Below are 16,532 nucleotides of genomic sequence, written 5' to 3' on the forward strand. Positions count from 1 at the left end.
TTGCCCTGTTGGCCTCTACCACTTCTCACAACTCCTGTACCCTCCTGCTCTGCTTCTCCCTCCCTGTTCAATTCTTGCTCCCTAGAAATCACTTCTTTCACCCAGCCACAGAGAAGGCTTTTTTGTTAACTGGTTCTTGGGCAGCTAAAACTTGATTTGCAGGACCACACTCTTGTCTGGTTCCAGCCTCTCAGAGACAGCCACTGAGTCACCTCAGCCCTCATCACTCAGGATCTTTTCAAGACCTTCAAAGAAATAGGATATGAAAATCCTTCTAAGAGTCTCCTATTACTCCCAACATTCATTCTTTAAAGGGTGTAATTTTTTAAGAGCAAAAGAATTTGATCGAGATGTCGACAAATATATCTACATTAAACAGTCCTGAGAGTTAGCTCAATTATACCTTCTTAATTAACTCAGAGAACAATCACAATTGTTATTCTGACTCAGAGCAATGTTGGCTGCACTTCCGCAGCAGGTGTGTGATTCCTGGGCCCTGTGCAGATCTACAGAACCAGAGCCTCTGGCAGGGGACAGGGAACCTGGAAGCAAGCATTCCAGCTGTGTGCCCAGGAGGCACACTTAGAAAGCGCTTATGGAAGGGAGTTTACAACCTTTTTCGTACCCTACTCTCAAAACGCGATTTTTACTCAGAGGCAGGTGTTCTTAGCAAATGAGGAAAGGGACCCAGAATTTAAAAAAAAAAAAAAAAAGATCCTTACATTCACAATTCTTACTTTTCATCATTTATACCAAAAACTTGAAGGTCAAAGTCTACTCCCAAAATATAAAGTAAATGTGATGATGTTAGTAGGATAAAAGTTTTAATAGTTATGGATGTTAATATATTTTAGAGAAAGCAAGTAGGTCACTAAACCCATGATTTTATGGATATTATTGCTTAAAAAGAGATGGACTTTAAAAATAAAACAGTGTGGAAGTCGACTTAAGAAAATTATCAAGGAAGTAATAGTACAGGAGGTAGGATGTGACAAAGTACGAAGGTGGTACTCTAATGCTTAAAGTTTAAGAAGCATTGTTAATAAGTATAGGTTTTTCCTACAAATAGAAGAAAGAAGATTTGGTTTACAAGGGTAGGAACATAAGCTTGGATTAAAACAAAACAAAACACTAATATACTAGAAACAGTACTGAAACAGTCAGAAAATCCAAGTCACGATACTGGTTATACCACCTGTGACCTGCATGAACCAAAGCCAGCCACCAGCGTCACTGAGAATGAGCTCCTTAATCTTGAGTGATTCCTAGAAAAAGTATCTGATTCTGACTCCTGGGTTTTCCTTCCTTCCTTCTTTCTTTCCTTTTCTCCATTTCTTCCTTCTCCTTTTGGAGAAGTTGCTTGTAATTGGGAAGCAAAAATCACTTCTCACATCCACAGCTCCTGTTCCATTCTATTTTTGCCATAAAGGTTTGTCATGCAAGTCCCTGAAGTCAACTCTCTATATTACTGGTACAAAATCCTTGGGGGATCTTTGGGGAATGAGTTTTCTATAAGAATGTAAATTAATTTATTAACTAGAATGCCATAGATTGCCTCAGAGGGCCTCAACATGGGAATGGGTACAGAGTTTCAAAGGATTATGATTCTGCCCTGCTCACAGAATCCTCCCCAAGAGCTCTGGGGAGCCAGCTGAGTCTTCCCTCCTTAGATTCTGGCAAGATTCCTCCTAGAGGAGTTGCATGGGGTTTCCTAGACCCACTGAGAAACAGAAGGGTCCAGATAGCAGTCAGCTCCATCCCAGGACCTTAGCGCTTTGAGGAGAGAGAAACCTGGGCAGTTGGGAAAACACTCCTTATTTTCAGGATCTCTCAAATTAAAGCATCTTTTCTGAGACTTCAGTGTGATGTGACTTAAGTTCTCTGGAGTAATAGGAACAGACAATAAAGTCCATTTGCCTTTCTATCCACAGCCCTCTTGCCCTCATGGACAAGAGCCCCAGATTCTTGCCAAAGAGCCTGTCTTTATCCTGGTGAGTGGGACATTTGGAAATAAGCAGTGGCCAGCCTGACTAGACGTGTCTGTTTTTCAGTCTGATGAGAAGAAGGTGGTACATGGGAGCCTCTGAGCCTAGCAGGCGGACTTTCTCAGCTGCCACCTCGCACAATATCCCAGCTCGGCTGCATCTCCCCTGCGCGAGTGGGGGCTGTGTGAACTCAGGAGGGCGAGTGTGAATAGCTCGGCATCTGATATGAATTTATCACCGGCTGCTGGTTGGGCGGGGGATAGAGCAAGGGGAAGGGGCTGTGAGTGTTTAATGCACCCTGCCACAACCCAACAGTTTGCCCTAAAGAGCCTCGTCCCTGTATAAAAAGGACAGGGTCAAAAGTAAGTTGACCTCAGACAGAATGCACGATTATTAGAAGAGGACGGTGCGGGAACAGCTGCTGGGACCCCACTGGTTCTGCATCAGGCTTCCAAGAGTCAGAATATGAATAATCAACTCAGGATTGTTTTCTCCACCCCCTCCACCCCCACCACTTCCCCCCAACCTTGTCCTCCTGTTTGGGGCAAGTCCTATTCTATTTCTACAGGAAGAAGCATAGCCCTCCCTAGCAGCTGCAATAATTGTGTTCCTATTGTGATGAAGACCTCCTCCTGGCCACCCCCCTACAAGTGGCCATTGTCAGCGTGGAGTCAGTGATTACACGCTCCGCCTGATGCTTTGGGGGGCCCAGCTGCCTAAGAGCTGACACACGAGCGTGTGCGGAAGGCCAGGGAGGGGGCCGGTGGAGGTGGAGGCAAGAAGTGGTGCCGGGGGAGGGAATCCCACGTCTGTGAGATGGGACTCTGACATACCAGACCTTTTGCATAAGTCAAGCCCAGAACAAATGAGGCTTTATCAGGCCCCAGTGACAAGGGGTCTCCTCTGCCTTTGAAGTGGAGCAGAGCATGGGGCCTAGCAGCTTTTCCTCCTTTGGACCAAGCAAACATCCTTCTTTGATACACTACATGCTCATTATCTCTGCCCCATTTAATGATTTTTGATTGAAGGGTGGCGGCTGGGATGCTGAGAAGATCGTTAGAGAGGCTCCAGTCCAGCCAAGCCCCGCAAGAAAGGCTTTCCTTGTGCCCAGGCCTAAATTCGGAATTTCTTAACAGTGTGCGCTTGTTCTTAGAGGCAGATAAGGGCTGAGCGTGAAATTCTTAATTAAGCAATAAATAGAGAGTGGGGTGTCAGCAGATGTACCCAGTAGCCATGGCAACGGGAATCACATGGGCGAGAGTGCTGAGACTAGATGTAGGCCTCGGGCCTGGGCCTGACTGACAGCTGAAGAATCCTACAAAGCTTGTACACCAGATTAATTAGCTGACTAATTATTTCATAGCGTTAATGTAACTAAAAAATAAAAATAGTTCACCATGAACTGAAACATTCCTGGAGAAAAAAAAAAAAAAAAACTGCAGGGACAGAGGCAGTGGGAATCTGACTGCATGCGTAAGGCAGAGATGGGAGTGCTGGTGAATCCAAGAGCAGAAACTGAAAAAGGGGTTCTCTGGATTTGACTCTGACTTTGAAAATATAAAGGAACTCTTGTTTTACAGTCAGACCTGTCACAAGCATGGCGCAGAAGTGACAGTTCGTGACTGCCATTCATAACAGTTTATTCTAGCAAATATTGCCCCTCCGGGACCCTCACACAAACTATAGCACGCAAGGACTTCACTCGTGGTCTGTGTTTAAGCGGTTCATTGGGCAGAAATCTCAGGGGCATTAGAAAGGCAACCTGAACCAATCTCCTTAAGAGAGATGTTTTTAAATGAGCGAGGTTATCTTAGTCTGTGGGTAACAATTGCTTAAGTGGTATTAAGTTTCAATCAGGGGACCCATTTATCATCCATGTCATGTTATCATGAATCTGTTATCTTACAAAAGCTAGTCAAGGAAAATAGAATGAGACTCTTGCAGACAAGTTATGACAGGTACGCTGAGTTCAAGGCACCTGAGGTTGTTCATCTTCAGGGTGGGGGCGGAGGTGGGGGAAGAAAGAACCGTTTTAGAGAAATCATCTACTGAGAAAGTGTATAGTGAAGTAACAACACATGCTAATCACACTTGAAGAGGTTGGGTGTTTTGTACCACAATTCCAATAGATAAGTAAGCTTAACCTCATTGTATGGATGTAGCCACAGAGGAAGAGAACATTTATAATTCCATGCCCCAGGTAAAATAACCAGCCAGCCACTGATTAAAGCCCGAAGCCCCAAACTCTGGCCGTGAGCTTTCCAAAGAAGCTGCTTTCTGTAAAGACGTTTGCCGAACAAAGGCAAAACTTGCCTTGGTAAAGAAGAAAAAAGGAAGGGTCAAAGAATATTGTATGTGCGGGATTTTTTTCTTTGTCACTGGGGATCAGTGAGAAGCGTTCTCCCGGAAACCTGCCGGGCACCCCCCAGCCTGGCTGGTCAGGGGTCCACGATTATTGAGTGGGCAGCACACCCTAGTGGAGAGGCACAGACAGGAGCCAGAATGCCTGGGTTCCACCCTCTGCCAATCTCGCTGGGTTGGAAAGGAGTCAGGCATCTTAAATCATACACCAAGGAGCCAAATGGAGGAAATGAAGATAATTGGGATTTTTTTAAAACTTCCTCTCCGAGGAGGATGTGGTAGGGTTATGAAGAAACAATACAAAAGAAGGGCCACTTAGAAGTGGTCAAGGAATGAGTGAAGGCCAGCCAAACATCAGTGGAGCAGGATTCCGAACTGAAGGCCGGCGGGTAAAAGAGCAATGTCTCCCCGACGCCCACCCCCCAGAGTCTGACAGGAAGCTCAGTGGACCTGGAGGAGGTCAAGCAGCTCCCTTACAATAAAATGAACTTTCTGTACACACAACGCTATGAGTTTTTTTTTTCTTTTTTTTTTAATTCCAGAAATATGTCTACTTTGACTGTGAAGTCTTCTCTTCTCTTCTTAGATTAAATGTACTTTATGTAAGTTACCCCGTCACAGACTTTTAAAGTCGCACAGCCCAAAAAACAATTAGGCGAAAGTAACAAGCTCATCAGGGCTTCCCTGGTGGTTCAGCTGGTAAAGAATCTGAGACCTGGGTTCCATCCCAGGGTTGGGAAGATCCCCTGGAGAAGGGAACAGCTACCCACTCCAGTATTCTGGCCTGGAGAATTCCATGGACTGTATCGTCCATAGGGTCGCAAAGAGTCGGACACGACTGAGTGACTTTCACAACAAGCTAATCAATATGTAACTGGAACTACTGCATTGAGCCTTTGTGAGGCGTCAGCTACAACTACGTCACTGCCATAGTGGGGTTGGTCTATGGAAAACATGGTCGCCTCCTCATCAACTTCACAGTGGTGGTGCACACTTTACACAGAGGGTATAAAAAGTCACAGCCCATCATACACAACCCAATATCGCTGCACGGGCCACCACCATGGGGGACCTGTTTGTGAACCTTGGTTCCTCCCGAACCCTCACGTCCTCACTGTGCCAGCCCGGGAATGGGAACAGGACTGGCTCTCGTCACCTATGTACTCCACGCACTCAAAGGCACAAATGACCAGGAAAGTCACGACCTGGAGTCCTGGAAATCCTCTCCAAGGAACAAGGGTCCCTAACTTTATTAAACATTCCATCAACCCCCTGTGACTTCCTGTTCCTTGACCAACTCACATTGTTCAAAAGTGGAGATACTAAAGGATTCTGATACAAAGACTCTTTAATTAATAAAAGCCATCTGCCTAATAAAAATGGTTTATATTCAAATATTCACCTATATCCTCTATATGTACATATAAATATACATATAAATACAGAGACACTTATACAGACATGCATTTAGAACATATGTATAAATACAGCACAATAGTATAACTTGCTATTAATTCAATAAATAATGCCATCAAAGAGGAAGAAAAATCTGTAACTGCATGACTTGATTTTTTTGTTCTGTATGCCACAAATGTTCCTTTATCATGCTTGCTTTTTTTGACTGTTCAAACTAGAGTGCAATTCATAAACAAAATCCCATCAATGAACAAGACAGGCTCCTCAGAAACATGTTAAGTGATAAAACAAGAGCAATTTGAAATTAAAATTTTGTTTCAAAATATACATGAAATGAATAGCCACAGTTAAAGTTAACAGCAACTATTTGCTCTTACTTAATGGTTGTATTTGACTTTAGTGGTAAAATGGTGTCAGGCATCTCTGTCCATCTTGAAGTTTTATAGTTTGAGGTTACATTTATAGATGGATCAAATCCAAAATAAAATCTGGATGGTACATTTCAGTGCAAATGAAATATACAGCAATCCACTTGGCAAACACTTTTAAGAACCCAGGAAACACCCTCCTCTCTTCTCTCATGCTATGAACATGTAAGAGTACCAGGGCCCAAGTGTGATCCGACTCAGCCGACCTATGGCTAGGCACGAGTGATGGAGACGCGGAACTTGGGACACCTACCAGCCCTCTAAGCCTTTAGGGCCAAGTCTGGCTCATGGCAGAGGCTGGGTCTTCCCATGCTTGACATGGTCCTGAATTAGACCAAGATCTATGAAGACTAATTTGTAACAAAATTGTCATTCTAGAGACTCATTTTTTCAGATTCTCCTTCCTACAGACCACTGAGCTAAGGTTAGCATAAGTAGACATCATGGCACTCAGAGTGATCAGTGAAACAATATGGAAAGGCAATAAGAGATGAGCTCCAGGAAGTCAAAAGAAATCTATGGCCCTGAGTCAAATACGGGGCTTCCGTGAAACACGCACAATAAGAAAGTAAGGAAATCCTGCCGGCCCCTGTTACTGAGCAGTCACAGTAGGGTTTCTGGTTCCACGAAACAAGGCCCCTGGATCCTGCACCCCGATGCTGCATCTGACACAGGATGAGGCAGCCCATCCCCCTGTCCTCAGCACTCTGTACATCTCATCTTCCTGTCCTCAGATTGCCTTCCAAAGCTTCTCACCTTCCACACTGACTACATTCTTCATCCTGCCTCTCTGTCACCTTGCACTCTTTGCTGTCCCCTGTCCCTGTGATGGCAGCCAGCCACCCTGTCTTTACATGTGCAGTTGACCTTTCTACAAATACAATGCTTAACATGAAGGAAAAATGTGAATAGCGATCACAGGTTATTAAGCACTCACTCTGGATCAGACACTGTTTTAAAGAATTTTACATCTTATCCTTTACTTAATTTCCTGTTCTTCATGTAGGCCCTTTTATTATTCCATTTTACAGAGGAGGAGACTGAGGCTTAGAAAGAATACCTGCTCAGTGTCTCATAGCTAGCAGGTGCTGAAGCTGGGATTTAAACACAGGCAGTCTGATTTCGGAGCACAATCACCTAATCACAGCACACAGGTGTCCCTTTCAGTTCTTCATCACTTCGCAGCACCAATGAAATTCCAAAAGGAATAGTGGTTTCTGACTACATGCACTCCACATGCTCTCTCAATCATACTTACCCAGATAGGTGAGTTGTCGTTTCTGACTACATGCACTCCACATGCTCTCTCAATCATACTTACCCAGATAGGTGAGTTGTCGTTTCTGACTACATGCACTCCACATGCTCTCTCAATCATACTTACCCAGATAGGTGAGTTGTCTCAACTGACTGTCGAAGAACCAGTCACAGCCTTGGTCCTGGCCAGGCGATGGAAGAGATGAGAGGGACCGCCCCACATGACTCCCACACTTTATGAGGATGTCAGGGTAAACCCACACGTCTGTGTGCACCAGCAACAGGAAATTTCCAGGAGCAAAGTTGTCAAATGTTGCTGAGTACTTGAAGTGAGAGAAAAGTGCAAAAGTGCTCTTTTAGAAAGGAAAACTCTTGCCAATAAAAGAGTTACAAAGAACAGGATGGAGTAGTTTAGAAACAGGACCATTCACACCGGGTACTTTTCTTGTGGGAAATGGGTTTACTTAAATTTACTGCACAATAATCTCATAACTAGAGCTACAAAAATCATACAATGTGAGGACTGAAAGCTGTAAGGTTCTTGTGTGTTTGTGTTAATCATTCAATCTTTGTGACCAACTCTTTGTTGGTCATGGACTATAGCCCACCAGGCTCCTCTGTCCAAGGAATTCTCCAGGCAAGTTACTGGAGTGGGTTGCCATTCCTTTCTCCAGTGGATCTCCTAACCCAGGTATTGACCCCAGGTCTCCTGCACTGCAGGCAGATTCTTTACCATCTTAAAAACTCCGTGGACAGAGAAGCCTGGTGAGCTACAGTCCATGGGGTCGCAAACAGTCAGACATGACTGAGTGACTTCACTTTCACTTTCTTTACCATCTAAGCCATCAGAGAAGCCCTCTTCTTGTTTAACAATCTAGAGGAGAAAACCAAAGTTCAGATGAGCGAAGTAATTTGTCTCAGGTTAACCAGTGGGAAGAGACAGAGCCACGTCTAGAATGCCCACCCAGTTTTCCCCAAGATTCAAATAGCAGGCATTGGCAGGAGTGCCATTCATTTATAACAGTAACGGCTAACATGGCTGAGCATTCACCACGTGCTCAGGTATCATTCATATCCAGGTATTCAATCCTTAAAGGCCCTGGGAACTGTTACTAGTGCTGTCCCCATTTTATAGAGGAGGACACTTGAGGCAGGTGGAGGTTCAGTAAATTTTCCCACATCATGAAGTAGGCGAGTGCTGATCTGGGACAGAAACCCAGGTGTCCACCTCCAGAGTCACCATTCTACTGCCTTCACCTCTCCAGAATGTTCTCATGAGAACCTCAAGGGAAGGAGAGAGAGGTGGGCACCCTTCCTGAGAGCCCTGGTGAAGGTATCATAAAGATTCTACTTTGAAATATTGAGGGCAGGAGGAGAAGGGGGCAACAGAGGGTGAGATAGTTGAATGGCATTATTGACTCAATGCACACGAGTTTGAGCAAACTCCGGAAGATATTGAAGGACAGGGAAGCCTGGTGTGCTGCATTCGAAGGGGTCACAAAGAGTTGGACTTGACTGAGCGACTGAACAACAAATGGCACGCCTGCCTCCAGCTCCCTAAGAACTACTCTCATGACCATTAGGAAGAATGTGTGTGTGATGAGACTGAAAGAAAGAAATGTGCTTAAAAGGAAGAAAAGGAGCTTAAGGGAATCCAAGGGGCTATTTGGAAAATGCACCCATTTTCCACATGGTTATTCCTACCATCCCTCCCCTAACCATCTGACTCCTTCAACCTAACAACGGAAAGGACAGACCTTCATTGCAAATTACTCTTTGACCACAAGGTGGCAGTGTGTAATGTAAAAATGCCTTGGGAAGATATTTCCTTTTGGCTATGAAACACTTCCCTGGGGTAGGTTGGTTCTTAACCTGTAACATAGGACTGCATATCTATAGGATGCTTAGAAGCTATTTGTCAGTGTATTAATAAAGCTAAATTTTCAGGCAGAATCATGCTGTGTTCAAAGTGAGGTTTAAATAGATTCTACAAGTTTCAAGTTTAAAATAAAAAAAACAATCATATCTCAAATTCAGGTTACATTCATCTGGCAAAAATTCTGCTGCAGTTTGCTTGATCAGCACCAGAAGAGGCTAATACCTGCAGACTATTATGTCACAGAAGGCAAGTTGGGAACCCCTGGGGAAAGGAATCTACCAGCGAGTGGATGTCAGGGTTACCTGCAGAGCACTGCTAGTCCAAAGGCTCTCGAATCGCAGGGAGTAGGTCTCTTGATCCAAGAGCAGGGCCATCCAGCCATAAGGGTTAGACAGAGTGTCATGCACATAACTGACAGTGGTTGTCTTGTTTCTGCTGTCCGTTATGGTTAAATCTTGAGAAACTTTCAAGGCACTGGCTCTAGGGAGATTTAAAAGAAAAAAGTGGGTGGTAAGTTTTTGTCCATCCTGGATCTAAGGCACTCCTCTCCATCAGCTGTAAGCCATCTCCCATTTTCTCCATTATGTCTCCCCAGTGCTTATGGAGGTTTTAGAAGTCACACCATGGGTCAAAATGCCCAGTGGGAGAGTGCTGTTGGATCATGTGTGCTCCACTCAGATCTGCAGTGGCCTGTAACACTCAGATCTTAGGCCACTAATCAATGCCACTCTAATGAGTTCATACAGGCCAGGACTAGATACGATTATTTTAACAGAGAAATGTCCATGGTCAGAATATTGCCATGGCCCAGGTTTATCAGCAGCAGAACACACACTATATAGTTATTAGTTATCTCTCTGGGGAGTAGTGGCTGATGCCCAGAGCCTGATGTGCCTGGACTCACAGAGTCCACCTCCAACTGCCCAGCAGCAATGGCCTCAGTAGCTTCCCCAGAACAAAGAGGACCCTGAGACCTCTCTCGTGGCCTTACATGATCACTCAGTGCCAGAGGGATTTGCAGTTTTGCTTGTTAACAAAGACCGCGACATCCTGAAGTTAGAGACATTTCCTCTTTTCTGTATCCTGCCCCCTGGCATCGGACTCTGCACAAGATGGGTACCCAAACCATATTTGTTATACGAGCAAAAGCTTCCTTGGTGATTCAGTGGTAAAGAATCTGCCTGCAATGTAGAAGATGCGGGTTCAAACCCTGGGTTGGGAAGATTCCCTGGAGGAGGAAATGGTAACCCACTCCCATATTCTTGCCTGGGAAATCTCACGGACCGAGGAGTCTGGAGGGCTACAGTCCATGGGGTTGCAGAGTCAGACACAACTTAGCGACTAAACAATAAACAACAACAATACGAACAAAAACTGCATGGAGGAGCTCTCCCCAAAGCAGTTGGTGCCAACTTCCCAATTTACAGAAAAGTTTTCTATAAGAATGGTATCTCACCATGAGGAAAATAGAGACAGAGGATGGCAAATGTACTATGTGAGCGTCACAGGTAGAAACAAAGTTTTGGGTTTCTACACCTTATTCCCCATCAGTTCAGTTCAGTTCAGTTCAGTCACTCAGTCATGTTCGACTGTTTGCGACCCCGTGAATTGCAGCACGCCAGGCCTCCCTGTCCATCACCAACTCCCAGAGTTCACTCAAACTCACATCCATTGAGTCAGTGATGCCATCCAGCCATCTCATCCTCTGTCGTCCCCTTCTCCTCCTGCCCCCAATCCCTCCCAGCATCAGTCTTTTCCAATGAGTCAACTCTCCTAGAAAGTGATTTTTTAAGTCTTTACCAGATCATAAATACATTTTTTCCACCTGCTTAGACCCTAAAAGAAAGTCAAAGTGACAGAAAAATTAAAGCAAAAGTTAAAAAAAAAAAACACACACACATAATATGACTGTCCTTCCCCTTTGGTTTAGTTTTCATGAGAATCTTCAACTGTGGCATGTTGCTGCAGGCAGATAATTAAATTCTCACAGTAGAAGGAAATGAAATGACGGAGGATGTTGGGTTTTCAAAGTGAGGGGTGGCGTGAGCAAATCAAAAGTCAATTTACAGTTGAGTGGCACAGTATAAAGAGGAGACTGGTTTTCGTGTTAAACATTTGGGGACCATTGTTAACTGTGTGTAAATTGGAAGTCTATATCTGCATGAACTAAGTGTATGAATTCTGGGGACTCACTTACCCTCTGTAAGCTTTCGTTTCTTTTTTTCAAATGGAGACAACAGTATGTATCTCCTGTAGCAGCTGTGAAACAACGTGATAATCGATATATTCAATAACCATCTCAAGCCCAGTAAGTCTACCTATAGCTCATGGAAGAAAGAACTTCAGATGTACCTGGTTTGCCACTCTGTCTAGTTATTTTATTGTCTCAAGGTTTATCCAGGATATTTGGTCATTTAAAAACACGCTCACATCCTCTCATGAGCTTTAGCCCTGGTGATATAGTATTTGATGTATATTTCTTGTAAGACTTCCCTGGTGGTTCAGATGGTAAAGCATATGACTACAATGTGAGAGACCCAGGTTTGATCCCTGAGTCGGGAAGAAACCCTGGAGAAGGAAATGGCAACCCACTCCAGTACTCCTGCCTAGAAAATCCCACGGACGGAGGAGCCTGGTAAACTATAGTCCGTGGGGTCGCAGAATCGGACACAAGTGAACGACTTCACTTTCTTTTCTTTCATTCTTTCTTGTAAGAAAATGTGTTTGTTTCATCTGTTAATAGATAAAAAGGGATAAAGAATACTCAGGGCATTTGGAATAAATGAACTACCGTTTCCCAGATGTCTCTACACAGCATTCACTGAACCTTTAGAAATCTTGGGGGGGGACTTCCCTGGTGGTCCAGTGGTTAAGACTGTGCTTCCACTGCAGAGGATGCAAGCTTGATCTCTGATGGGGGAACTAAGATCCTGTATGTGGTGTGGTCAAAAGAAAAAAAAAATCTTGAAATGGAGGGGCTTCTTCCTCTCTTTGGGTTTGGGGTATGAAGGACCTTTTTTTCCCTCATGTATACCAAGATTTAAATTAGAACTAATGGAAATCTGGGCTCATATTCCTACTCAGAGTGGATATGGGGATCATTTGTTCTAACATCCAACCCATTATGGGAATTTCCTCCAGATTTTATCTTGTTATTTCTTCCAGTTATGGGGAGTTCACATCCTCAAATTCCTTCTCCATTTATGAAATTTATTCCTAAATTTTCATTTCAGACAAGTTGGAGAAGGCTTAATTTTCTTCCTTGTATTGTCTGGCCATCCCCCCTCAATCATTACGAAGACATGAGTCCCAGCATCCCAGGATATCATCCAGCACAATTTGGCCCAACTAATATATTTAATAAATGAAGACAGGCTTCTGGGAAATAAATGTAAAACAAATGTGATAAGAAGAGATAAGTTGAGATCCCAAAGAGGCAAATGAGGTGGCCACCATGGGTACCAAGGTCAATATATCAGGTGGAATTTCCCCACAGTCCAGAAAATAATTCCGAGCATCTCAGGTTCTGAAAGTGCAGCCCTTCAGCTTTCACAGAGACACTGGCTCTGGAAAATGAATCACAAGACAAAATTCCAAGAAATACTCACTGATAAATCAGAATTTCCATTTTAAAATCTGCAATGAGAAATAAAACTGTCTTTCACATGGTGAGTGCTCAACAAATGTTTGTTGAATCAATAAATGAGTGTTAAGTAGATTAGAACACTTTGGCTGCTGGCTGTTTAGTGATGTTTTGTCCCAGGGAAGTCTACCCAGAAAACAACAAGAGTGTCAGAATACTTCTTGTAAATGTATTAATCAAAAGAGATAAGCATTTGATGATAAGTTATCAGATCTTGATACAGTCAACCTCATTATCAATAAGATATTTGCCAAGAAGACTTGAACATTTATCTTTAGTGGTCAGAAAGAACACTCTTTCTGACTCTTTAATTCTTCTTTGCTTTCTGCCATAAGGGTAGTGTCATCTGAAAATCTGAGGTTATTGATATTTCTCCCAGCAATCTTGATTCCAACTTGTGCTTCATCCAGCCTGGCATTTCACATGATGTACTCTGCATATAAGTTAAATAAGCAGGGTGACAATTTACAACTTTGATGTATTCCTTTCCCAATTTGGAACCAGTCTGTTTTTCCATGTCCAGTTCTAACTGTTGCTTCTTGACCTGCATACAGATTTCTCAGGAGGCAGGTGAGGTGGTCTGGTAGTTCTATCTCCTTAAGAATTTTCCACAGTTTGTCATGATCCACACAGTCAAAGGCTTTGGCATAGTCAATAAAGCAGAAGTAGATGTTTTTCTTGAACTCTCTTGCTTTCTCAATGATCCAACGGATGTTGGCAATTTGATCTCTGGTTCCCCTGCATTTTCTCAATCCAGCTTGAACACCTGGAATTTCACAGTTCACACACTGTTGAAGCCTCACTTGGAGAATTTTGAGCATTACTTTGCTAGCATGTGAGATAAGTGCGGTTGTGCAGTAGTTTGAACATTCTTTGGCATTGTCTTTCTTTGGGAGAGTTGGACTATAAAGAAAGCTGAGCACCGAAGAATTGATGCTTTTGAACTCTGGTGTTGGAGAAGACTCTTGAGAGTCCCCTGGACTGAAAGGAGATCCAACCAGTCCATCCTAAAGGAAATCAGTCCTGAATAGTCATTGGAAGGACTGATGCTGAAGCTGAAACTCCAATACTTTGGCCACCTGATGCGAGGAACTGACTCATTGGAGAAGACCCTGATGCTGGGAAAGATTGAAGGCAGGAGGAGAAGGGGATGACAGAGGATTAGATGGTTGGATGGCATCAACTGCCTTGATGGACATGAGTTTGAGCAAGCTGCAAGAGTTATGATGGACAGGGAAGCCCAGCATGCTGCAGTCCATGGGGTAGCAAAGAGTCAGACATGACTGACCGACTGAACTGAACTGAGTGGTCAGAAAACCTCCTCTGCACACATGTAAGCAACTGCACTAACAATGGGCCTGGCTTAGGAAAATTCGAAGATTTCCTTATGAACTTAGATTTCTTCTATCCAAGTGGAGTGTTCTCAGTTAAACTATTTTTAGATTAGAGTCCTGGTTTTATTTTTAACTATAGAACAAAAGAATTCTATTTGTCTGTGCTTGTGATGTTATTGACCCCTGGTGACTTGTAATTGTGAAGAAGTATAATCCCTGTGGCGGATTCATTTTGATATTTGGCAAAACTAACACAATTATGTAAAGTTTAAAAATAAAATAAAATTAGAAAAAAAAAAAAAGAAACACACACACACAAAAAAAAGAATTCTATTTGTTCAAATGCATCCATCTGTTCCCATTTAATTCATCTGGTCTATATTTTGTCACTTTCTTCGCCTTACCAACCCTTATTTTGTCATTCTTCTCTTAAGACATCATGTTTATGTCCAGAAATACTTCATTCCAGCAGTGAGGCCTCAGGAATCCCCCTGGTCACTTTGATGAGACTTAATTATTTCTTAATTTTCTATCAGTATGACATTTACAAATCAGTTTTAGGATCTAATTTATCCAGATGCCATTACTACAGATCGTAGTAGCAATTACTGAAGGAGTCATTTTCAGGCCATACTCCCCAGTTTCTAAAGACCCTTATACACATGACCCTATTTTCAAATACTAACATCAATTCAGTTCTACTTATCTTTAGGACTTCTGTAGTTTCTTTTTGATCCCCTTCTTCCAACCAGTATCCAAACTGATGCTAACTCCTTGATCAACTGGAGAACCAACCATAGCACATTGTGATCCTAAATCATTCTTTCCTCCTCCTTCTTCATACACTGCTTGGATTCTACCAAGCTGCCCCATCTATCTCAGCAGAGGTTCATAAGGGACACAATTTCACAGGCATTTGTGGACAGCATGAGCTTTCTTTAGAGCGATACAAGTAGAGAAGGAGGTTATCAAATACTCCTTTGTCACAGTTGGTAGTGGAAAGGGTCTCATGCGCATTCTGAAAACCAAACCCGAATGGCAAAGACCAGTCTTCGAGGAGGCAAGACACCTTGTGTTGACTGTCACCCTGAGGGCCAAAAATTCGTAGTCAAATCAGCTCCCGTCCTTCTAGGCCAAATGCCAGCGGTGCCAGTGGTGGGCTCTTCTGAAAAGCACCCAAAGAACATTCAGAATAGAAGAATACCATGAAGAGAATTTACCAACCATAATTATGACAATTTTCTCTTGCCCTAAATAGCCACTAATTTCCCCATGCCCTAAATAGCCACCAATCTCCCTCTCTTTACTGTTAATGAAGCAAAGGAGCACACTGAAGTATTTCTAATTTGGAGGAGCCAAGGGAGTCTGCATGGGCCATTAGCAGCAGAGAGCTTCATTACTAGGGGAAGAAGTCTCTCCCTGAACTTCGAGTGGTTTTATGTGCAAGAAATCAGGAGGCAACCAGTCCATTTGAAATGTTAACCCTTACCTTGGTGTCAACAACAGCTCCTGGATACAATCAAAAAGACAAGAAAACTACAAGCTTTTCCTTTTCTATGAGGGAGCATATATTTTTTTTTTAAATCACCAAGGCTGTTTTTAATTCAGGGACATCTTCCTTTAGAAATATAACAGTTTATCACTTGATAAATATCAAGTTTATCACTTGATAAACTCCCCAACCAAAGTCCCAAGTCACAATACTCGTTGCATCAACAGTTCTGTAATTTAGTGCCCAGATACTATGTGGAACTGTTGAGTGTATACTGCCCACAGAGGATTTGTTAGGTAATCAACAACACCAATGAGAACAAATATTAACTCCCCGGTTTGTGTTTGCCATTGGCTTACACTTAATCTCTGTGTATTAAGACAAACACTTCACTGAGCTCTAAATGCCCTCTCTTTGGAACAATTGTGAAGTAAACCCTTTATAATTTTGCATCTCCTAAGCCAACACATCATAATAACTAGCCCCAAATGGTGCTGTCGGCATCGCCTGGATATTCATGCTTGCTGATGTTACTCTCATCTTTTACTGCACAAAGAAGACAAAATCAAAATGTTGAGCACAGCCAACAGATTTTTGTGGCTTTATTTTTCTCTGCTACTGCTAAATCACTTCAATCGTGTCCGACTCTGTGTGACCCCATAGACGGCAGCCCAACAGGCAGCCCACCAGCCCACCATGCGACCCTTTCCACTACTCTCCGTCCCTGGGATTCTCCA

The 16,532-nt window shown here is 43.3% G+C and overlaps 1 protein-coding gene across 11 annotated transcripts in view; it reads right to left on the minus strand.

Moving 5' to 3' along the window:
• The window catches only part of PKHD1 (PKHD1 ciliary IPT domain containing fibrocystin/polyductin), a 443,081-nt gene that overhangs the window by 204,289 nt on the left and 222,260 nt on the right, over positions 1-16,532 (minus strand). For all 11 annotated transcript variants that reach the window (XM_070778107.1, XM_070778111.1, XM_070778110.1 and 8 more), the window contains 2 exons: positions 9,629-9,806; positions 7,575-7,770 (listed from right to left, as the gene is read on the minus strand). In XM_070778107.1, coding sequence (XP_070634208.1) covers positions 7,575-7,770; positions 9,629-9,806 — 374 coding nt within the window. The remainder of the gene's footprint in view (positions 1-7,574; positions 7,771-9,628; positions 9,807-16,532) is intronic.

Source organism: Bos indicus, chromosome 23 (assembly GCF_029378745.1).
Source record: "Bos indicus isolate NIAB-ARS_2022 breed Sahiwal x Tharparkar chromosome 23, NIAB-ARS_B.indTharparkar_mat_pri_1.0, whole genome shotgun sequence".
Classification (NCBI taxonomy): Eukaryota; Metazoa; Chordata; class Mammalia; order Artiodactyla; family Bovidae; genus Bos; species Bos indicus.